This window comes from Lobosporangium transversale (assembly GCF_002105155.1).
Source record: "Lobosporangium transversale strain NRRL 3116 chromosome Unknown BCR41scaffold_19, whole genome shotgun sequence".
Lineage (NCBI taxonomy): Eukaryota > Fungi > Mortierellomycota > Mortierellomycetes > Mortierellales > Mortierellaceae > Lobosporangium > Lobosporangium transversale.
This window is the reverse complement of record NW_019028997.1, coordinates 423452-447331: the sequence shown is the minus strand read 5'-3', so window position 1 is coordinate 447331 and position 23880 is coordinate 423452. Positions and strand designations below refer to the sequence as shown.

The window sequence follows — 23880 nt, the reverse complement described above, 5'->3', positions numbered from 1 at the left end:
GGTGTTTCGTGGAAGATGTATATCAAGGCGAGCTAGCCAGATTTATGGCTGAGGTAGAGGATGGCATACTTATGGAGGATAATGCTCCAGTTCATACTTGTAAGATTGCAAAAGAATGGCGCGAAAAAAACAGCATCCCGAGGATTCCAGACTGGCCTTCATGCTCCCCAGATTTGAACCCTATTGAACATGTATGGTCACTTCTTGCGGATGCACTCGATAGGCGCGCTAAAGGGCCAAGAGATCTTCCCACTCTCACACGGGCTCTTATCGAAGAGTGGAATAATTTACCGCAAGAGAGGCTGGCCAGCCTTGTCGCTACCATGCCCGAAAGGCTGGAAGAAGTGAATGGGGTCGATGGTAGGAACACTCACTATTGAACCTACATGGCACTTTTGCTACTCTAACAATGCCGTCTTCAAAACCCCAATAAATAACAGTATTGACCTCTTTAGTGAGCATGTAAAATTTCATGTGTATTGATGAAGTCTTTATGTATGTTGCATATGAGCTGTTTGTCCAGGTTGTTCAAAAAAAAATCAAGAAAATCCATTTTGTCCAAACTTTATTTCAGGTGACTGTACATGTACAAACATTGGCATACGGAGTATGAAGAAATGAAAGTGAGTGCAGTTGGCACCAGTACTCAAGAGAAAGTCTGGTCCCTCGACAGTATTTTAACATGAACAAATTCTTTTTTTTTTTCTTTTCTTTTTTTTTTTTTTTTTTTACAAAGTTTTATTCTAGCGAAGGGATAGCCAGACGCAATCAATTAAGGCTCAAGGAGGAGTAATCTTAACAAAACTAAATAGCTGGGACAAGTCAACAAAGCGACGCGCGCTCTTGTCAATGTATTTGTCAGCTTGTGCCTTGAGTAGCCTTATCAATTCCCTGTTCTGCTCAATCTGAACTCTGATGGCTCCGTTCTTCTCAAAGTCGATCTTGGATAGAGCCTTGTCGGTGTCAAAGATGTGGCTAAAGAACGATATCTGGGTATATAGGCTTCCATCCGAGTACTAGAAAAAATAAACACAAGTCTTCATTAGTAAGGGACAACTTGCTTTGAGACAGTATATATAGATATAGATATAGATATAGATATGTATATCCAAAAAAAAAAAAAAAAAAAAAAAAAAAAAAAGGAAAGGAAGTCAAACAAATATAAAGTGTAGCTTACCTCATTGTGCATGGTACCACGACAACCATCAACTAGACAACGCCGTCCAACAACACTGACCATTCTCGTTCTATTGCGACATGACTGTTCATCGCATATTACCCATCCTTGATAATATTTATGAATGTATTTACGGATGGCTCCTATCAATTGCACGCATGCTGATGCTGGTTGAGCAATTGTCATACAGTTGGGACACTGAAGTCCAAAGTAACTTGTTGAATCCTAAATATAAAAAATAATAAATGAAAATCAGTCTTTGCTTTTCTAACAGGGTCTGTTCATTCTTCCATTAATCAGGACATGGGTTTTATGTTTTATGTGTTTACCATTTCCATTGCTAGAGCCGAGCACTTGTAGCTTGATTGACAACCTCTACAACGCAGCTCAAAGGCCTCTGCACCCTTATAACGCTCTGCATCTGACAACTGCGAAGCCAAAGTCTGAAATTCCTCCTCTTGACCATCCGTCCTAACGACCGCTCTGAATTTTGATGTATCTAAACCAAGACAGTCTGCTAATCTAGTAGCATCAGTTCCCTCAATCGGACCACACAATCTTTCTACAGGCGGATAAACTTGTTGATTCAAGTAGTATTCAAAATCTAAAAACAAAAAAAAAAAAAAAAAAAAAAAAAAAAAAGTGGTAATAGATGATGTATCAGCCATTTTTTCCATTATTTTAAAGCCAAAGACACGAGGATCATAATGTGCATTGTTACCAATGGAAAGTCCCGAGTCAGGCTGTAGCATCTCCTCTGGGTGGTATGCGCGTTCTGCATAGCTACCCTTTTGTGTCGGCGCATTTTCATTGATACAGATAACATATGGAACAGTATCTCCTGCTCTAATACTGATTCCTTTACGCATGCGTCGAAGAGCGACTTGTACATGTGGTTGTGACCTTGCATCTGCGTAATCTTCTGGTGCTTTTGTCAGGCCCTGATTTCAGAGATAATGAGTGAAAATGGAATCAGAGATATAACTTGGGCCGCATCGACGAACATAACCAATGAATTAATAATTTAAAGGGTCCAGTCAGTTTACTTACCTTGTTCACAATAAATTTATCAATGGGGATGATGCCTTTCCGCGTTTCCTCGGCAACTTTTCGTAGATGGCTATGGATCTTCTCAACAACTTGTTCCCTGTCTTGGTTATCGCCTGATAAAATTAGATCTAAAATAGTGCTAATATCCATATGAAAGGTACTTTAGTTTTTTTTTTTTTTTTTTTTTTTTTTTTTTTTGAAGCATACACAAATCAACAAAACGCCATATCAAAACTTACTCGGAGACATCGTGACTCAATCCACACCAGTCTCGTCGGACCATGTCAAGACCTTTGGTTTCTTTTACAGTCTCAAAATTGCCATCCTTCTCTTCCACCTTCAGCGCTGCATACTTCTTTTTCTTCAACAGCAGCATGCGTTGGTATATGCCATCCATTTCAATCTCCAACAACTTGTATCGAGCATTGACAAGCTTCTTCAACCCTTCAGCTATAGGCTTTACTTCTTCAATTTTTGTCGTGTTTGTGTTAATCATGATTGAATCAGTGTCACCATATATTACCTGTTTATGAATAGACAAGCATTACACATATATTTATGTTAGTTCAATAATTCTGAAGAAGCATTGTACGTTACAAATCTGTGATTGTGGGCTACAAGTCAAAGACACTTACATCAAGTCCTTTCTCGGTTGCAAGATCAACTGTATTTTGTAGAATCTCTCGTCCTCTGGACGTAATTAGCATTGCAAGTGGCTTTGCATGGAATCGAGAATATGTCGCGCCCAAACATCCATACATCGAATTGGCCGTCAGCTTGAGACCTTTTTGCCGAATATCGTATTCTTCATATTTGGCTCTAGATGCAGTCTTCATCAATTTCTTGACCTCCCGTCGACGCTCCACAAGATTCGCAAGTAATTTTGGGAGAATGCCCTGTGGCAAACCTTCCTCAGGATAATCCGGTAGGGCATCTTCATCTCTATCCTTATTCTTATTAACGGTAGTAAAGCAAATATTATATTCCTGGATAATGGAAGGATACAAACTGTTAAAGTCGAGCAACAGCACATATTTGTCGTAAAGGCCTTTCTTGGGTTCCAGAACAAGTCCTCCAGCATACTGAGGCTTGCGTCTCGTTCCTTTTTTAGGCATTGTGGCCTCGTCCTGATCATCCATATCGTCACCAGCAACCAACATGGGTGCTAGAATATTCTTACTATCCTTGGAAAATGTCTTATCTGGACAAATATATTTGTTCTTATGGAACTCGTGCAGCAGCAGATATTCGTTGCGTACAGCGCGACCAGCTGTCAAGGTCATGGACCACAGGTTACCTGACAGTGTCGTCAGTTGCCTTGATAATGGGAGCAATTGGAGTGAGAACATGAGCTCCGCGCACAAGTAGGTGTCGAAATTAGCATGGTTCAACATTTTTTCCAGCTGCTCCGCATTGTTGAAGCACATAGGGGTCTTTTCATAATCAATATCCTCTCGTTCTTTATGCAGTTGTACGTCTACCAGGTTCGTAAGACTGTAACTCTTGGCTCGAAGATGCTCCTTGGCCCCAAGGTATGTATCGCACATTAAACGCCCAGCCATGATACTCTTTTCCTGTGCTGTAGTGTCTCCCATCCCTCCAGCACCTGTTTGCAGTTTGGGCCATCTATGTTGAAGAAAATAAATAAATAAACAAATAAAAAAAATGTAAATGGAAACAAGAATACAGCAAGCTTCATTATCTTGAGTTGCTGCAAGCCCTTACACAATTCGACGAAGCCTTCCTAAACTGGACCAGTGGTCCACTTTAGTCTGCTTCATGCGGTGGAGCAGCACGTCAAGGTCGAAGCCAACAAAGTTATGTCCGACAATTACATCCGGATCCGAGTTGAGCATACGTGCTAGTAATAGGTTAAGCATTGCGCGTTCCGAAGTTTGCTTGATAATCTTTACTTTGCTTCTTTCGATAATGCGATCAAATCCTGGCGGAAAAGGGCTATTGTCAAGCTTACGGACCAGTGTCTGTTTCGAAATCAATTTCTTATTGCTCTCCACTGGATCGTCCAATCGGACTGCCATGTAAAATAACATAATTATTACAAACTTGCTTAAATATATAGGCAAATATAACACACAGCAGTAATATATTCAATATACCTTCATGGTAGATAGAGAAGCTCACAGCAACGATCTCGTTAGATTTGTTTTTAGGGTTGAGAATTGTCCTTAAGCTTAGCGACATAACACAGAGTGGAGGCGGCGGTATGTCGTGCGATTCTTTCATTGGTATGATATCCTTCGGATCAGAGACTGTGAACTCGCTCTTACACCAAGACACCTATAGATATCGTATTCGTTATTATACGTTATTATGAATTTTGATTGCACATTCATATCCCCTAGCGTACAAAGTCGATTTGACAGCCTTGGTGATCTCGTTACCTTGGAGCTGTTCATCTTGGCTTGCTTAATCTCCAACCATGCAGGTCCCATCAAGTTACGTTTGATAACAAAATGTTCTAAAGCGCTTGTGTTTATGCCAAAGACATGGCTAAATGTTTCACCCTTGAGATCCATAGGCAAACTAGGCACTACAGAATGCAATATTCATTTACAGATCATTAGCAAACAAACTACGGGAAACTCATCATCTCAAGGGCAATAATGTACTTACTAGAATACTTATAGACGACCTTGAGGTATTCTGCCACTGAAGGAATATCAGGTAGATCAAAGGCATATTTTCTCTCAACTGGCTTCGAAAGCCATGTAGGAATTTTGTATTGTTGACGGATACTATCGAACTCTGTATATACGTCTGCCATTTCAACTTCAATGTCTGTCTCTTTTCCGTTAGCGTCAACTCGTCGTTGGCGCGGGAGGACGTAGAGGTTGCGCTCCATATTCTGCACTACAACACAGCAGCTAATAAAGGTGTTTGTTGCTTTTTGTAAGACCTAAAGTGTCGACAACCAGGCATTATTAGATTGAGTACATGAAGAAGAGCTTTCCTTCTCTTGGGATACAGACTATAATTGATCTCTTAGAAGGATTGAAATAACACAAAACTACCTTTCCAAAAAGATACACAACTCCCTTGACTTCACAAGCATCGATCCAGTACATTCGTAATGTCCCATCTTCCTCTTTAAGGTTGGTTTCCTGAATATCCGCTGCATTATCGTTTGCCTCGGCCTTAGGTTCAGTATATTGATTTAAAGTGTCGTTGACTGTCATCCAGTCCTGACGGTTGTCACTTTCTGACTGCTTAACGACCGTTGCCTTTTCTTTAACATTTGTGTTATTAATGTTATTCATAAGTCCCTTGGATTCCTTCACTGTGATATCCCTGACTGCTGGCGAAAACCCGTCATCATTCTTGCGATAGTTTGCTTGGAATGGGTTGCTCAGATCAATGGGCTCCTGCTTAATTTCCTTCTTAATATTATGCTTAATTTCCATCTGCGGCTCCGGGGTCTCCTCTACAACGCCATAGTCATCAAAGCCATCATCAAAGCCATCATCAAAGCCATCATCAAATTCGTCCATTGCATCATTCAATCTGGAAGCGAAATTTTTAGGAGGCACATCAAGTTCCTCGTCTTTAATCTTTAGAGGCTCCATTTTCGATATAAGAACACGCTATATTTATAAGCAAATTTTAGTCAAAACATCCTTATGTTCATATGATAGGATACAGTCGCGATCAGAGCTACATTCTTTTTTAAGTGTGTAAAAAAGAAAAAAAAAAAAAAAAAAAAACTTACTGTAGGCGTGTTGATCACAGCACGCTTGGGTGCCATCATTGGCTTTTTTGTTGGCGTTGTGTCGAGTGATTCATCCATCCCCTGTAGAATGGATGCCATAAATCCATCATCTGCTTGAGGAGCCTTGGCCTATGTTATATATAAATAGATGATGCTTATCAGATAAAAATGTATGACAGTTTGACTGAATGAGTTTCATTTTCATTCTCTTACCATTAAAGGTTTGGTCGCTTTTGGCTTTGATTCAGCCTTCATAAATGCTTCCTTGATATTCTCTTTAGCCTTGGGTTTTGAGCCTTCCTTGATAACGCCTTTGCCCTTGTTATTTTTTTTAGAGCCTATTAAGCATTATCGAGATCGAATGTGTAAGTTGTTTTTGAAAATATGGATCCGTACGTGCGTGCATATATGTGTATGTGAATGTGATCCTAGAGGGTGAATATGTACCTTTATTGGTTGTCCCTTCATCTGAATATTCATCAGAATAGAACCCTCGCTCATCCTCATCTTCATCATAAGCGTAGCCACGACCATCGTCATCCTCTACGAAATCATCAAAGTCCTGTCGTAGTTTCTTGCTCAATCGATCGTCAACTTCATCATATAATACTTCTGCTTCATCAACCTGCCATGGTGTTGAGTTGAATGAATTAGCCCATAGATATGGATACGTTTTCACAAAGCCATGACTAGTAAACAGTATATAGTAATAAAAACAACAAATAATAAGAGTATGAGGTATACCTCGTACTGCTGAATGCGTGTAATGCCTGAATCCCTAGCAGCTCTTGAAGCCCTCAGAGCAGCGATTCCTGAGGCTGTAGACCGCTCTGTTGCTTTTCGTTTGATCCTGCTACTCATTCGATGTAAAGGTCTTTAGGATGAAATCGATGAGAAAGAGGAGTCGACAATAAAGGAGGAATTAATTAAACAGCAACAAAGAGGAAATAAAGAATCCAACCAAGACGCGTTGAAAATACATAAACAAAAACAAACAAAGGCGCGTTTATTTCATTTGACTGTTTGTAGCAGAGTCGCCTCTGAACTTAGATTTACTTAATTCCAACAACTATATCACATGATAATAAATATCTTTGGGCAATACCCTTTAACAAGCACAGAAATATCTACTCCGGATTGCGATAGACATGGACAAGAATCGTGGCATTAAAAGCGGAGCCCTCAAAGAATTTTTGAAAATTCTGCGAGAAAAAAAAGTGGGACAGTTTCTCTGACGAGGGTCGCATCTATTTTTGTTGCCGCGCGCAAGACCAGATTAAGGAGTTCAAGACTCAGGAGAAGATCTACACAGTGACCTGTACTGATGTACTTAACATACGTACTGAAGTTTTTTTTCAGTAAATTTTTACTTATTATTTACTTAAACATCGGTAAAAAAGAAAGTAAATTTTGAGTAAAACAAAAGTAAGTACTTACTGAAATTTACCGAAAATATACTTTTGTTTTACTGAAAATTTACTTTTGTTTTACTCAAAATTTACTTTTGTTTTACCCAAAATTTACTTTTGTTTTACTCAAAATTTACTTTTCTTACTTTTCTTTCGGCGGGCCTGCACTTGAATTTCCCGTATATGCCCCCCTGAAAGAAAAGTAAGAAAAGTAAATTTTGAGTAAATTTCAGTAAAACAAAAGTATATTTCCAGTAAATATCAGTAAAACAAAAGTAAGTAAAAAGTATATTTTCGGTAAATTTCAGTAAGTACTTACTTTTGTTTTACTCAAAATTTACTTTCTTTTTTACCGATGTTTAAGTAAATAATAAGTAAAAAATCAGTAAATAATAAGTAAAAATTTACTGAAAAAAACTTCAGTATATACGTATGTTAAGTACATCAGTACAGGTCACTGTCAGTGATCTACAACCACTTGCTCAAGGTAACGAAGCAAAATTCATAGTGGAATTGACCATAAAAATAAATGAATTGACCCCACAAAAGATGTGTTCTAAAACCTGAAACTAAAGTCACATTCACTACCCTTTCTTTTCATATCCCCAATTCGTTTCCTGGAAAAACCGCTTATGTAGGCATTATTCATAATGGGCATCAATAAAGGCTCCGTCATCTTCTATGTAATTATGATGTACGAGACTTTCAGTCTGATTTTTAATTGAAATAATTATATTCAAGAAAAGTATTTTCCTTGCTGCAAAATTAATTACAACTATTGCGGGCTGTGCAATTAGAGAAAGGAGAGAACAAATCAGGCACCTATCATACCTTTTTTTTTTATTGGACCGCCTCACTTTCCTTCAAGCTGAACTATTAAGAGGACTTATTTCTAGTCCCCCAGTCCCATCTTGTTTTCCTTCATCAACATCACTAAATTAGCTGTTTTACCCTCATCATCACCTTTTGTGCAGCTCAGGAACAGGGTAGATCAGAACAGAACGGATTGATCAAGCAACACGACACATCCAACCTCTCACCCTCATTCGTGCAGTACCAACAACTGACAAGGGAGAAGGAAGGATATCAGGATAGATTGGATGACCATGCCACTTGTAAGGAGAATACAGGGATGTTTTATCTTAGAATCAGTTCAATCAAAAGGGTGAGGAAATATAAAATAACTGACAAAAAAAATTTATAGTCTCGGCCATCTCTATATTCCGTACGGGATATACCCATCAAATATGCTAGAGTCAGTGCAATCCTCCGTATGCTATGTATATGTCCAGCACTATGGGGTATTTACATTCATCTACAACAAGCCAAGCGTGTCCAATACAGGGATGCCCGTGAGCTCATGACCATGAAGAGCTCTGCACTCGATAATTACGTTGGGATACTCTGGGTAAGTCTTTCCAAGAAAAAAAAAAAAAAAGACATTCACGAATTGAAAAATTCAACATGTTTTTTTTTTTTTTTTTTTTTTTTTGGTTTACCACCCATATTAGTGTATGCTCGGTGGACTATGGGGTGTGTGGTTTACCAACAATTTGATCCGCCGATGGTTTATTCGTTATGAACCTCGACATGCCATCATTCGATTGTTCACTCTCGCTACCATCTTCTGGTTCTCTGTCGCTTCATTTGTCAGTTATTTTGGTGTAGACGAACCGATCTGGCCATGGATGGCCATCTGTGCTATCCTTGCAGTGGCTCAAATCATTCAAACGATCCATTATCGATTTAGAGGCATGTATAAACATAACTCACGCCCACTTGATTATGATCGGGATCGGGATCGGGATCGGGACTATAGTCTTCCTTATCAGCACAATGGCAATGTCGGTAGTGTTGGCCTCGATCCTCGTATCATCATTCTACGCACAGTCCTTATCCCAGGTGGCGTTATCTCATTTCTTACTATGATGATGCTTCTCCATCAAAACAACACTCGTCCCTCCTCTGCTGAAATTTTGGCCTCCACTGGAGCCACAACCATCGCTTCTCTCAACGCAGCAAAGCAAATCATGGGCACTGCACAGACTCAAATCTTGATCTTGATCTTGACCTCATGGACTCCCAAAGGATTTCAGAAACGGCAGGTGTTTCGAGAATCAACCCTTCGATTGCTACCACCATCCTCTTCCCAATTTACATTCAAGTACAAGTTTATTTTGGGAGAACCACCCAACGCTAAAGCGAAGGAGATCATGGGCCCCAAAATCCGAGAAGAACAGGACCGACACGATGATCTTCTTATTTTGCCTGTCTCGGATACTTATGAGGATTTAAGTCTAAAAGTGTTCAAGGCTTTGGAGTGGAGTAACAAGTTCAGATTTGATTTTTTGTGCAAGACAGATGATGATATCTTTGTCCGCTGGGATGTAGTTGCTCAGGAGCTGGTGGATCTTGGACCGACTCATTATTATTGGCGAGGCCTTGGTTACTGGTAAGGCCTTTATTATTATTTTTTTAAGGGCTCGCAGTAATTTAAACCATGGAGGAGTTTTTTTTTTACTTAATGCCTCGCTATTACCTTTTTTTTTTTTTTTTTTTTTTTTTTTCTACAATGATAGGGATATTAAACCTATTACCAACCCAGAAAATAAAAATATTGAGAACCATTTCAAACTAGGCGTTTTCCCACCATTTGTTGCAGGATCACTTTACATCTTCTCCCGAGACGTTGTCACCCTTCTTACTTACCCTGGCCCACGCTTCTTCACTAAGAATGAGGACCAAAACATCGGGATCTGGCTCCACGCTTACAATATCAAACCTATTCATGATCGACGGATTCAGCAGTGGGATGTCTGTGAGAACGATATGATTGCTAAACATTTTAGTGATTCATTCACCCCACTTGAGTCTATGCATGATATGTATAAAAACATTCAGGAGGGTCGACCTTTATGTCATGGATTCCGGCAATTTTATTGTGCAGCTTGTTATTCTTGTGTAGGCCGGAACAACCACTGGAGAGACTGGGGCGTGGCATGCGACAGTGTCAAAGGGATCACCAACATCAACAAACATGGACTCTACCAGGGCAAGGCCTATGTCGATATCAAGGATCCTATGCCAGCACTCAGTAAAAAAGACGAATGGATCCTCCCGGGCTTGTTAACGGATGCCAGTAGTATCTACTCTGATACGGATGATTGGGCAAGGCTGCATTGGGCTATTTGGACCACAGACCCTGCGACCACATGGCAACCTCGTCATTTCCAAGCGATCGAGACACTCTTTGTTCATAACCCCAATGCAGTCCTAATCATCCTCTCTAATACTTTACCCAGAGACTTTTTTGCAGAGTACACACAGCAGGGTTATCAACTCCATGTCCTATCCTTCTCAAAGGAATTGCTCTTGAGGCGCAAATGGTTCTTTAGTCCCAACACTGAGGATTGGTTATCACGCTGGGAGGAATGGGAGGCTGCTGGAAAGTTTTTCCCTGTTCATCTGGCTGACTACTTGCGTTTGGTGGCGCTGTACAAGTACGGAGGACTTTACATGGACATGGATGCACTCTGGGTTCGTGCTCCTGGTGATGGTATGACCGAGTTTATTGGATCGGACATGTCTGACACAGAAAGTGATCGTGCATGGACTTTGGACGATAAGAACACCTATCTGGCTAATGGGGTCATGCGGTTCCAGCGTGGGAGATCCATGTTCCGACATATCGCGGACAGTTACTTCACAGTGACAAACTATGATCCAGAATGTTTCAACTGTGGGGGGCCCAAGGCTTTTACAATCTATGTGAGAGATCATCGGGCTGCATTAGAGAACACTGGATTGAGTATCTTGAACCGTGCAGTTCTTTACCCTTATAACTGGAGAGAGGTTGAAGGAGCCATTCGACGAAGCTCAAACGCAGAAGAGGAAATTCAAAGAGTGGAACAACATGGTATTGGGCTTCATTTGTATGGAAAGGTGACCAGTAGGAAACCAATTGAGGATGGTAGTGTGGTTGCAACGGCTATCAAGCTTTGGGGATTGGACCTGTTTACTCGAGGATCATCGTCATCGTCATCAGCACCGACATTACAAGGACCTGAAAAACTGGTCTATCCTATGACCAAGTCGTCTTCTTCTTCTTCTTCTTCTCTTACGACCTCAATGACACCTATGAATTCATTGTTTGAAAAAGTACCTGGAGCGTTCCGAGGAATAGATGCAGTTTTTGTAAGAGGAGGGACTAATAGTGCTACTATTACTGCTACTGCTACTACTACAGAGTTTAGTAACAACACGCTCATTACAAAAAGGGCTGCCATCCTGATCGTTGTTCAGGAAGGTTACATAGTCATGGATGCGTCTGCGGCAGGTACGCGACGGGTTGAGATGGATCTAGGAGAGAATGTGACGATGGCACAACTCAACACAGCACTGTCCAGGATACGCTACTTGCCTCCCTTCCTCCCCACAACGATCACTAGGGGAAATATAAATACAAATACAAATAGAGCACAACAAGAATGGGATGGAACCGACAAAATCACGATTCAGGTCACATTTGGTGATATGCAACGCCAGTTGGTGATTCCTGTCCTACAGAAAGTAATCAAACCCTAAAGAGGAGGAAAAGGAGGAATAATAGCCTTTTTTTCTTTTTTTTTTCTTTACTTGATCAAAATGATATACATATTAATGTATACATTGATACCCAATTATAAATATTTTTTTCTTTTATAATTTTTTTTTATTTTTATTTACTTTTTTTTTTTTTTTTTTTTAAAAAAAAAAATGGCCATGAATGCCAAGAATGAAAATCAAAGCAAGAAAAAAAATGAGCCTTCACTTTCACGTGCATCTGGAGTGTCCTTGAAAACCATTGTGGACCACCATACGAAAAAAAAAAAGGAAAAGGATAGATTGTTTATCAGATGTGGTTCGCAAATAGCATAAACATCATCATCAATGGTTCAAAGGAAAGTAAAAAAATAAATGTGTCTTGTGAGTTACAATTACTATTGTACAAAGATGCGAAAGAAAGAAGGACTATACAAATAGGATATGAAATGAACAAATAGACTCATAAAAAAATATGAAAGGAGCTAAAACAATGTTGCTAGAAAATATGTAAAAGAAAAAAGTAAAAAAAAACAAGTGATCAGATAAAAAAAAAAAAAAATAGAGTAAAATAAATGATGCAGGTTGCTTAGTCCCAGACTCCTGCCCAAAGTTCCTCTTCCTCCTTGAGCCATGCCTGTGAAATCGCCTTATCGCCACCATTTTGGTCCCAGATATCGCGGAAAATCATCATTAGGTTCTTCAAGCCGAGCAAATATCCTTTGTCAGGCTCATCTGGATGCATCGGCGGGTAGGGCGGTATGTTACCCTCTTCGAAAATACCCGCTGTACAATGCGCAAAATCAATGACTTTAAGATCTGTCCTGCAATGATCCTGAAATCTTTTGGAATTTTGACGGGTATGGAGACGTTCCAACGATCTATTCGAGGAAGTCCCTAAAGGTTCTGTTTTTGTGATCATCGGTGTGCCTGATGGTGGTTCCACAGCAGATGATGAGGACATTTGGTCTAATGGCTCTGCTCTTGGAGAGCTGTTGTTACTATGATGGGACATTCCAGTGACTCCGTCATAGTAAATGAGTAGACTGCTGGAATAAAAGCGGTATCCTACGAGGTTCTTGATGATCCTGGCAAGACCCCTCAACTTCCTCTGCAGCGGTGGAATATGGTTCAGGATAACTTTCTCTCCGTTAAATAAGAATTCGCGCAAGGTGAGTGGTAATGTTTCTTTTGTCAGCTTCCGACCATAATATTTGTCTTGGAACAGGAAGCGGCCAGTTGTGACGTTGTAAACCTATATGAATATTGAGGTTGCAAAAGAGACTTTATCAGTAAAGGTTTGTATAATAATAACCTTTTTTTTTTTTTTTTTTTTTTTTTTTTTTTAATAGAGTAAGCTTTCCCGAGAAATTCTTTCTCACCTGCATGCCACAGATCCTAATGCCCGTTTCGTAACTTGTTGTCTTTTGACATTTACGTGTCTGACTTTTCATCTTCTTCTCAGTGACCCAAACGCCATATTGTCGAGTACCCATCTTGATGTCAAGGATACAAGGCGCTTGGAGACCGTCTGTAAGATCCTCCAAGAGAATATACTTTCCAGGGACAGCCTGTGATGGTCGCAGCGCCTGTTCGGGCAACTCCTTTTCAGCATTCTCTGCAGCGAAATTAGCCTGTTGCACTTGCCTTCCGAGATCAGGGGTTGTGAACAAATGAGGCTGTTCAGCTCCAGAGTTTGGAATACTTCCTGAGCCTTCTATAATCCATTCATTGCGATTTATGGCGATGGGCGAACCATTTTGAGCTTCTGTTTGTGAAGGTCCCTTCTCCGTACCTTGGATGGTGGGATGGTTGCTGTCAATCGAGGGGGATTCAAGCATGGTCCCGGGAAGTTCAAGATCATCCATCTGGAACATATCATGATTTATGCCATTTGAATCAATGTCTTTGGTATTTGATACTGACTCCTGATGAAGAGGTTTCTTAAGAGTCGGATGCACCGATGTCCTATCTGATTCTACTTGATGATTGGGTTTAGGCTGGTCAGTGAAACATGAAGTTGCCTCCGAACTACAGCGGGCACTAGAAGTGGCCATCTCTCTTCGCTTGTGCTCTTCACGGGAGGACATTGCCAAATTAAGATTCGAGAGAGAGTGACGCCGAGTGACATGTTTGGATCTATCTCCACATTCTTCATCATGCGAATCATGGGAAGCAGAGCAGCCATTACGTGACTTTGAAGTGAAACCAAAATGTTGTCTGAACGCTTTTGCTCGTGCTCTTAAGGAGTGAGGAGAGAGCACTTCACGCAAAACCTTCTCTTTGAGTGCCAGGTTGATCCTTGTCAACCCCCTGATCTTTGAAAGGCTGGTTGAACTTGAGACGGATGATGTTGGGAGACTGGAGTGTGTAGGAACAGAAGACGCCCCTGAGAAGGCATTTAGATACCGTTCACGAAGATGGCCAGGTCGGCTATCCAACGATCGCCCTTCTTCTACGATATCAACTGTCGATCCTGGAAATCGTCCAGGTGTTGAGGGCCATTTCCAGGATTTTTTCATCTTTTCCAACATCGCATCTGTGACAATGTGTCGGTTCTGTTCCAGTACGACTTCAGGAACTAGCTCTCCTGGTCGGTCTCCGTTTTCAGGATCCGGCAGCTGGCGATAAGTGACATTCAGTACACCTAGGTAAGCAGGAATATAAGGCAAGACTTCTGGATGGTGTATTTCAATATATTCGTAAAACACTTGTTCGTTCTGGGAGACAGGTTTACAGATTGCCTTATTAGAGAAGCGAAGAAAAGACGCATGGCCGCCCACTTGGTTTGTGAAGGGCACAAGTGGAAGGGCTGGAGAACCAGAATGATAGGCGCTAGTCTCTCCTCCAAAGTCCTCGTCTGCAGAATGCCACGAGTCGTCACCATCATCCAGGTCGCCCAAGTCATTTTCTGCATCTGCATCATTCTCATTGTCGAGATTTTGACGTTCGACTGTTGGGCTTGGGTTACGATCCGTGTCCGGTGCGTTTTTGTCGAGATTTTCTGGTGATGATGACCAGAAGGATTGGATCTGGGCTGTTATTGCTGAGGGTGATTGAACACGGGGACTTGTGGGGACATAGGCTCTCTTTCCAGAGGGTTCTGTCGGTAACTGGGCTGTAAAAGAAGTGGGTGATTTCTGAACCGCATGTTTTGCGCGAAAAGTGGGCGAGAGTACCTCTTTGCGTGTGGGAGTAGAGTGGTTGCTGTTGTTGACGATAATGTTGTTGCTGTTGCTACTCGCGGCTAAGGTATTGGCGGCCAGAAGTGCACCGAGTGATTTCCTTTTGTTCAAGGCAGAGAGAGGAGAGCAAGAATGATCAGAGAGATTGTTGGTCTCGTCAGGACCGGATGTGGGTGAATCCGAAACGGAGTCATCGGAGGAGCAGATCGAAGCACCGGGAGAATTCTGCCCACTGGAAGTATAGTGTAAATTGGAAGAGGGTGCACTTGAAGTGGCAGGATTCTGGGCATGCCCAAGAGGCGAATAGAGTAGGTCACTCTTTAGTCGTGATGGTGGTTTAGGCCGTTGTTTGAGGGAAGGCGGGAGCGATGAACTGAAAGAGATTGCAGTCTGGTTAGGTTTGTTAGATTGATACAAGGACTGAGAGACATTGGGGGGATCTGTAAGAGCTACGGCTGCATCGTTATTGTTATTGTTACCAATACTGTTATTGTAATGAGAATGCTGGGGATAGTCGGTTATTGAAGTACCATGGTGGCTGTTTGGCTGTTTCGAGGCTCTTAAACCAAAGCCCACGACATGGTTGGTAGTGCTATCTTGAGTTCGATCAGGGTTGGTGCACAAGGAGAATGATAGAGAACGCTTTGCTTGTGATGGTTGCATGCCTTCTTCATGGGATGATATTGGGAAATGATTAAGCGATAATGGACCATTGTCAGGAAGGGAGCATGAAGACAATGGGGAGATTGGTCCGGAGGGAAGAGATGTTGGAGAAGCAGAGTAAAATGAAGTTGGACTAGAGGATTGATGCTGGGTCTGAAGGGGGACTTGGACCGGCAGTGGTTGTGTGAGAGGATGCATTGAAAACGAAGTGGAAGAGTCTGTAGAATGTGTTGACATGGTGGCACTTTTTTTTAATATCAGGTTTCTCTTCACTTTATTTTTTCCTTTTATTTTTTTTTTTTTCTTTTCACGTTCGCGGATGTAGACAATGCCGGTTGATCATTTGCAACAGCGAGGAGTGAAAGAGTAGGGGCGGAGTAAAAGAAATAGGCGAAGTAACTGTTGGAATGAGCCTTTTGTTGCGTTCTTTTAACCCTGTTTTTAAACTTGCTTGTTTTAGAGCTGATCCTTTACAAGAATGAGCAAAATAGATGGGGATTATAAAGAGACAAAGGCTAAAAAAGGGAAGAAGCGAACAGATCAGATGGCTGATCTTTGAAGAGCGAATAAGAAAGAGAGGATTAGAGTTGTTTCTGTTTGCTCTGAGGATTGGAATGGTGCGTTGCAATCAAATGATGAGGTAAAATAAAATAAAATAAAATAGAGACAAATAACAGCGTGGGAAGAGAGACAATGAATAGGGATGGATGAATGAAAAAGAAAAGACAATGGAAGGAGGGGGTTAGAGAAAGAAGTGGCCCAGAGTAGAAAATGAGCAAAAGGATGGAAAAAAAAAAAAAAAAAAAAAAAAAGAAAAAAGAGAAAAGAGAAATGAGAGGAGAGAAGAGAAGAAAGAAGAGAAGAGAAGAGAAAAGAAGAGAAGGGAAGAGAAAAGAGAGGTATAAAAAGAAAGAGACAACCGTGCTTGCTTTTTTGCCAGGTTTAAATAGTCTTTTTTTTTTTTTATTTTGTTGGCTCTCAGTTCAATGACGATGTGCTGCGTTTTCTATATACACTCAATTGCCCCGCGGGACAACTGCACACAACTGCACTTGGGTGTGTCCGTTCTAGTCTAACTTTTTTTAAAAAATTAAAAATGCCACTATGATATTTTTTTTATCAATATCAAGGGTGGCAAAGCTTGCCAACTTTCTTCCTTTCTGCTTTTTAATCCTTTTATGGGTAAGGAAAAAGAGGGAGAAAGGAGGATTACATGTATTATGTGGAATAGTGGCAACACAGGGGAACAATTTTGTTTATGTCTAATGCCTCCATTCATTAATTTCACTCTCCTCCTTTGCCTTTTTTTTTTTATTTTTTTATTTTTTACACATCTCTATCTTGGGTATAAATGAACATGTGCATCTAAACCTCATGCGATTTAAAAAAGATTATCATCAGGTTTAAAAAAAAAAAATTTAAAAACAAAACGATGCATTCATGCATTGACCTGAAGGATAGTCTATCGCCATTGTTGCTATTGCTATTTCGATCTCGTAATCAACACATGTACATGTACCTCTGCTTCATTTAATGAAATGCAAACTATCCATCAACACTTTTTTAAGGTGCCAAAAAAAAATAATTTAGGATGATCCTTTTACTTTTTGTTTAGTTATCTCGATAATTTAAAAAAATGCTGCTCAGCTCATTTCAAATTGAAAAAGATCCATGTGCTCTGTCCGTTCTCACGTTTAAACTATTACCATGAGCATGACTCGAATAGAAACCAAAAGGTTTACAAGTCTAACAAATCAAAAAACCGACACTTTCCCATGACTTTCCTTCTTGACTTGCAACCAGGGATAAATGTGTGTTTACATTCTTCCTAGTCCCCTTTGCTTCAAAGGTCAATCTTTATTTCTTTTCTTTTCTTTTGTACCGTGACGCAAACTACCTCCTTTATCCCTGTCTGCTTCTACAAAAGAGGGACCAATACACCAACGACGTCGCTTTAACAAACACATGGTCCGAGTTTGTTCGGCTATTTATCTGTTGTACCTTTGCTGTGATGTGCACAACTGGCACGTCTCCTGATCGTTAGTTCGGATTGGATATCCAACCAACCAAAAAAAAAAAAAAAAAAAAAAAAAAAAACCTTTTTTCTCTCTTTGCTAGATTAGAAAATACCTCAATTATATTCCTAGTTACTGCAACATCTAGAAAAGTGATTATGTTCAACAGTATAAAAACATTTCGAATCAAGCACAATTGCAAGTTCATAGAGAAGTGTGAACCAGCAGGAGTCACAATCCATTTCTGTTATAATTCGGGCTTCATATAACTTTTATAGATATTATATTTTTAGCTTTTTTTTACCAAATGAATATGAGTAAGAACTCATGAGTATGAATGTCTCTAAAATGAAATGAAAAAGAGAAAAGTATGGAGAAAATGGGAATTGAGAGCGTGGAGGACTTTATTGGTTGTGGTACCCTCAAAATAAAAAAACGTGCTATTCCCTTCCCTCCACATACAAAACAAACAGAACACACCCTTCAATCCTAATCGACTATTGGGTGACTGGAAAGGAAGAGAAAAAAGCAGTTATAACATTATAAAAATATAATCAACTAGAAAGATTCAAAAAGGGGCGCAGTCAAAATTATATATATTTTTTAAACTTATTTAAAGAAATATGATTTTGACCGCAGTTTTACTTTTTACTTACACGTTTATGAACTTTTGGGTGTAGACTTCGCCATCGTGCATTTAAGGAATGGAAATAATCCTTATTTGCAACCCCTTTTTCTTTCTTTGTTACATCTTCCATGTATTGATTCAATAAACTTCAATTCAAAAAAACTCATCTTGCTTCACTCCACTCCATCATCTCATCTACACAATGTCCACACGACAATCCCGCACCGCAGACAAATCTACCAATGATAAACATACACGCATCCTCAAGAAGCTTTTGCAAAAGCCCGAAAACAAGTTTTGTGTGGATTGTCGCAAGAAAGGTATGACTGCTCTAGTGGCCTTGGTCCACATTCTGTCCAAGCCTGCTTATTCGACCTTTTTTTTTTTGTTCATTTGCAGACTTTTTACAACCGCTTTGAAGCTTTACTGAGGCAACTCCTTGCACTTTATCATTATATTCTCTTTTAGATCCTCGATGGGCTAGGTGAGGTTTGATAACTTGTATGGAGTCATGCAGCTGCTTTTGCTAATTCAAGCACTAAAAAAAAAAAAAATGATGTGGTAATTGTTTGTTGTCATAGCTTCAATCTTGGATGCTTCATGTGCATTCGCTGCTCTGGCGTCCATCGTTCAATGGGAACTCATATCACTAAAGGTAAGTTAGAGCCAGCTTATGTGATTCGTGAACAAATGATAGGCTTGTGATTCTTTATCTGATATTCCTCTCATTGATAGTCAAATCCGTGGATCTGGACAGCTGGACACCAGAACAGGTGGAGAATATGATCAAGTGGGGCAATGAAAAAGCCAATATGTACTGGGAAGCTCGCCTTCCAGCAAACAGCATTCCAAATGAATCGTAAGTTTGCTGTGCAGGATTAAAATACTCAAACAATGTTAAAGGAGCTTTATTGTATTAATCATAGTATATTTCCTTCCTTCACAATAGCACTTCAGGAATCGACCCCTGGATCCGTTCAAAGTACGAACACAAACAATTTGCGAGGAAGGGATCTTTCCCTGACCCATCCGAGCTTGGGCCTATAGATGAAGCAATGCTTATGGAATTGGTATGGGCCAAAATATTTTCTCACGCGAAGTCGGTTTTTTTTTATTGCGGATCAAATTAGCCCCTTTTTTTTCTCCTCTTAACCACCCAATGTCAATGTTTGGCTCTTTTTTTTTTTAGTATGGAAAGTCAGATAGCCAGTCCCGACCACAGGCACAAATGAATAGATCCAAGGATACTTCTGGTTCATTTGCAGGAAATATCGCACCCCCACCAGCAAATCCAACCCGATCCTCCTTCCCTAAACCTGCAGCTTCACCCGGTCTACAAGGTGCTGATCTTTTTTCAATCGGACAGCGGTCTGCATCGCCAGCCAAACCGGCGCAAGCTTCTGCAGCCCCAGTGGATTTTTTTGGATTGAATGACTCTACACCTGCACAAAGCACTCAAGTTCAGGCACCAAAACTCGTCTCAGGCAGTGCTACTCAGGACTTGTTTTCGATTACTAGCACAACCAATCAACCTTCAGCTCCATCCAGTAATAACGGACCACAGGCAGCAAAACCTGTTGCTAATACTGACTGGAAGAACTCGATCATGTCTTTATACGGAAACCAATCTTCCGCTCCCAAGCCCAACACAGGTGGATTTAATAGCGCACCCTTTGGTCAGCTCCAAGGTATTGATGCTTTCGGTTTTGGACAACCACAACAACAGCAACAGCAACAGCAACAGCAACAGCAGCAACGACAGCAACAACAGCAACAACAGCAACAACAGCAGCATAATCCGTGGGGTAATGATGATGGATTTGGAGATATGCAACAAGCTTCAGCACCTGCGCCTTCAGCGTCATCTTTTGATATATTTGGTATGGGCTCTAGCACCAGTAATGCTAATAACAATAATATTAATAACAATAATAACTTCTTTGGGGCAAATAATAACAATGGCTTCGGGAAAAGCCTCAATAATGGCTTTGGGCCTCAAAATGGATCCAATGGTGGTGGTGGTGGTGTTCCGCAAGGAGGCGATCTTTTCAGCATGATTGCCGATGCAACAAAATCACCAGTGGCTAGCCCCCCTCCAAGCAACAACAAGAACAATAGGTTTGAAATTTCTCCACAATTGTTTCCGGATATTGACTTTTGGTATGCGTCCAATAGTATTGACACCCTTGTTTATCTTTTTGTTATCCATGAATTACTCTAGCGCCTTTGGAGACCTTTCTTGGAACTAAAAAAAATCTACTACCTCGTACCCATGGAAGTTTGATAGATTAGACTCTTAATAAAATTATATTAAGGCTTTTTACATTTACTTTTATTTCGCCCATTAGAAAAAGTATAAATATTCCGTTTCTCTTTGTTGCTTTATACAATCCTTTTGTGAATTAATCTCATTCAGTTTATTTTTTTTAAAAAAAAAGTCATGGACGCATTTACGCCATCGTCAGGAGAGGAAGTCGTTACTTCATTGGGACCATCGCTTGAGAATCTACCTTTGGAATGCATTCAAGTCATCCTCGAATACTTGTCAAACGATTGTCATGCACTCTACAGTCTCTTGCTCATGAACAAGACATGGTTCCAAATGGTCCTCCCATTCCTCTACCGTAGCCCCATGGCACTTGTTGATGCCACCTGGCCAAAGTTGTCTGCATACTCCCAGGTCTTGAAGAAAGGACCCTCATCACTAACGCCACAGTCACCGTTACTTTCACCAATACCTGTAGAAGTACAGGGCGCCAATGCAGGAACAGTGGGAGAGACACGCAGTAGATCAGTCAGCCGTAACACAACTTCAGAGTCGAGTACTACTAGCGATGGTACAGCCACTGAGAGTGTCCGCTCGGGAAGAAGCCAGAGTAACACGCGTAGGACAAGCACCATTTCTTCGTCCAATGGAGGATACGGACTTGGGTATGCTCCACGTACCCACAGTCGAAGCAGTAGTCATAGTAGCACCAGGAGCTGGACAGGCGACGCATTCCATCAAGGCAGGAATGAGGCTGTTCTCCAAAAAGATCAACGAGAGAAACTTGTGAAGCGGAAAAAAATGCAGCTTCTCTGGGTGCTCTTAAACTGCACGCTGTCCGAAGAGGAGTACGAGGCCAGTGTCACAATGAATGCCGCCTCGTCCAAAACTGCCAGCGACAACGATACCGAAAAAGACAAAGCTGCGGCTGCCGTGTGGGCCTCCTCAACATTGTTATCACAAAAGCTGGGCTTGAATCTGGAGATTGAGACAGAATATTTCAGACCAATGGTCGACTACTTGGCTCATTACACGCATCTTCACCATCCAGGGCTACGACTCATCATTTGGAAAGTCTTCCCTTCTATCGACGACGCCTTTAGAATTGAATGGAGACTCCTCAGTCATTCACCTGAACGCATTCGGGAACTTTATTTGGAAAGTGTGGAGCTGCAAGACATGATACCCTTAATTCCAAAACTGGAGAAGCTGCAGCGCATCAAGGCTTGTTGTCAAGAGGACTGGGATGTATCTGGACCAATTGAATTTATGAAGCAGCATAACAAACTCTTCGGGACAGTGAGGATGATGGAGCTAGAGGGATATCTTCCAGATAAACATGAAACCCCTATGGATGAACGGTTCAGCGATTTGATTTCACAAGTAGAGCATTTGAAAGTACTGGAGCTAACAGGATTTGAGTCACTAAAGGCACGGTTGAATACGATCCCTTACAAGAGCTTGAAAGTCTTGAAACTAAATTGTGGTACATTGAAACCAGAGTACACACCATACACATCTATAACAGAAGAACAACAACAACATGGTCTGGCGGGACAAACGACAGGCTCATCATCAGGACAAGATGGTAGAATGCCGGTCAGTTCCTTCCTGAGTCAGTGCCGCCAATTAGAAGAGCTGTTGTTAGATCCAGTCGACGAAGACGTGTTGGAGTGGGCAGTTCAGGAACGTAGAGATTTTGAGGTAAATACATTGAACTAAGCTGTTTCTATAAAAAAGAAAAAAAAAAAAAAAAAAAAAAAAAAAAGATATCTTCTTTCCAGGATAGCTTGAAATTCAATGGGTCTCCCATAAACTTATTTATCCTCGCTTTCTAACATTCTACGAACTTCTAAACCTACAAATCGCTAGGCTGCGCTGCTAACATCCAATCTGAGCTCCTCGTCAGCCATCATCTCGACCCATAATTCCCCGCCGACATTGATACCACTAAAGATACTCGAGCTTTCAGGAGAGGACAGTGAACGTGTCGCCATGACTGTGTCTCAAGCTGCTGAAGCTTTCCAGGACACGCTTGAAGTGATCAAGGCCAACTCATACTCTTATCGATATAACCGGCTACTTACACCCCTCTCTTGGCGGTGTTTAATGCCGCGACTCCAAGTCTTGAAAGTGGTAGGGAGATCCAATTTGCCACTAGACTTTCAATCATTTCAATACTGCCCTTCACTCAGGATATTGGATCTCTCAAAGTATTCAGGGATGCGCGCATGTTCTGAAGCAGCCCTCCTAAACCTGAAGTACCTAACCAAGTTGGAATACTTGGGTCTGTCAAGCTTCGACCATTTGACGGATTCTACACTAAGGACCATATTGGGATGCATGCCAAGGCTTAAGCATCTGAGGTTGGCCATTGGAGATTCGAGCACGTCATCGTCAGCAGGCGGAACTCTTTCGACGACAACAATATCCTCATTTATGAACCCGGCTAGCTCGGGAACAATCAAGAACACAGGAAGTACCAGAGCATCAGGGGCATTCGGAAGCAGTGCTGGTACTGGAACTAACGGAGGCGGCAATAGCAATAGCAATAGCAATAGCAATGGCAGTGGGAGTGGTAGTGGTAGTGGTAGTGCTAGCGTCAGTGTAAGCAGTACCACGAATGGAAATGGCGGCGGTATAGATCTACTCAAATCACCTTTTGCTTCACTCTCCATTTCTTCATCGTCTGCATCGTCTCCTGTCTCGAATTCGTTGACGGCATCCCCTGTTTCTCAATACGTTTATTCTCCTTATAGTCACCATCATACTCCGCCACCACTTCCTCACTCGTCCTCATCATTCTCTACAACAATATCCAGTCCATATCTGATGAACACTACTAGCACTAGCAGTTTGGTAGGCAGTATCAACAGCAACAGTGGTGGTGGTGTTGGTGACATGGCTTCTTCTGCTTGGTCAACCTCCTCCTTGATGGACCGGTTTCACCTTGAGAATAACTTTTTGTCCCTCGAGGGGATCTTGGATGCGATCGATGGATTATCCGATTCCAAAGATCAACTGGAGAAATTATCGATTGTCCTGGGCAAATTGGACTTTGAAGATCATTATCGGCGTTTAGAACAATATAACCAACTACATCCTGATTTAGAGATCACCGTGTATCGGTATGCTCATGCAGTTTAGATAATAATAGGAGGCAGAAACCAATTTTATTT

At 41.1% G+C, this 23880-nt stretch overlaps 5 protein-coding genes across 5 annotated transcripts; 3 read left to right on the top strand and 2 right to left on the bottom strand.

The window, feature by feature from the left end:
- Positions 1-779: 779 nt before the first annotated feature.
- On the bottom strand, positions 780-5505 carry BCR41DRAFT_305946 (DNA polymerase family B-domain-containing protein; the record flags this gene model as incomplete). The annotated part of the gene is made up of 12 exons (XM_022020812.1): positions 780-1016; positions 1178-1402; positions 1507-1781; positions 1899-2118; positions 2228-2366; positions 2467-2750; positions 2863-3853; positions 3953-4259; positions 4345-4525; positions 4630-4778; positions 4862-5144; positions 5260-5505. 12 exons carry the CDS (start codon positions 5503-5505, stop codon positions 780-782), a joined length of 3537 nt encoding a protein of 1178 aa, XP_021881255.1.
- A 2715-nt stretch (positions 5506-8220) lies between these two features.
- On the top strand, positions 8221-12006 carry BCR41DRAFT_322879 (galactosyltransferase-domain-containing protein). Its single transcript, XM_022021486.1, has 4 exons — positions 8221-8478; positions 8568-8771; positions 8875-9815; positions 9943-12006. Exons 1-4 carry the CDS (start codon positions 8464-8466, stop codon positions 11945-11947), a joined length of 3165 nt encoding a protein of 1054 aa, XP_021881254.1. The 5' UTR covers positions 8221-8463; the 3' UTR covers positions 11948-12006.
- Positions 12007-12533: 527 nt separating this feature from the next.
- Positions 12534-14760, bottom strand: BCR41DRAFT_306080 (hypothetical protein; the record flags this gene model as incomplete). Its single annotated transcript, XM_022020815.1, has 4 exons — positions 12534-12779; positions 12969-13199; positions 13327-13533; positions 14581-14760. Coding segments are annotated over 4 exons (864 nt in total), but the record flags the coding sequence as incomplete, so codon positions are not given.
- A 3806-nt stretch (positions 14761-18566) lies between these two features.
- BCR41DRAFT_353926 (hypothetical protein) lies at positions 18567-20751 on the top strand. Its single transcript, XM_022024238.1, has 7 exons — positions 18567-18755; positions 18904-18919; positions 19017-19090; positions 19171-19294; positions 19385-19505; positions 19625-20553; positions 20657-20751. Exons 1-7 carry the CDS (start codon positions 18638-18640, stop codon positions 20682-20684), a joined length of 1410 nt encoding a protein of 469 aa, XP_021881252.1. The 5' UTR covers positions 18567-18637; the 3' UTR covers positions 20685-20751.
- Positions 20752-20775: 24 nt separating this feature from the next.
- On the top strand, positions 20776-23865 carry BCR41DRAFT_386629 (hypothetical protein). Its single transcript, XM_022027816.1, has 2 exons — positions 20776-22405; positions 22574-23865. The coding sequence occupies exons 1-2, from the start codon at positions 20876-20878 to the stop codon at positions 23846-23848; spliced, it is 2805 nt and encodes a 934-aa protein (XP_021881251.1). The 5' UTR covers positions 20776-20875; the 3' UTR covers positions 23849-23865.
- The last annotated feature ends 15 nt before the right edge of the window (positions 23866-23880 follow it).

Bases quoted from the DNA above. Each gene is read 5' to 3' on its own strand.
- BCR41DRAFT_322879 (XM_022021486.1), top strand. The intron at 8,772-8,874 runs GTAAGTCTTTCC...CACCCATATTAG, and splicing joins ATTACGTTGGGATACTCTGG to TGTATGCTCGGTGGACTATG. The intron at 9,816-9,942 runs GTAAGGCCTTTA...CTACAATGATAG, and splicing joins TGGCGAGGCCTTGGTTACTG to GGATATTAAACCTATTACCA.
- BCR41DRAFT_353926 (XM_022024238.1), top strand. From the start codon at position 18,638: ATGTCCACACGACAATCCCGCACCGCAGACAAATCTACCAATGATAAA. The intron at 19,091-19,170 runs GTAAGTTAGAGC...TCTCATTGATAG, and splicing joins GGGAACTCATATCACTAAAG to TCAAATCCGTGGATCTGGAC. The intron at 19,506-19,624 runs GTATGGGCCAAA...TTTTTTTTTTAG, and splicing joins AAGCAATGCTTATGGAATTG to TATGGAAAGTCAGATAGCCA.
- BCR41DRAFT_386629 (XM_022027816.1), top strand. From the start codon at position 20,876: ATGGACGCATTTACGCCATCGTCAGGAGAGGAAGTCGTTACTTCATTG. The intron at 22,406-22,573 runs GTAAATACATTG...ACAAATCGCTAG, and splicing joins AGGAACGTAGAGATTTTGAG to GCTGCGCTGCTAACATCCAA.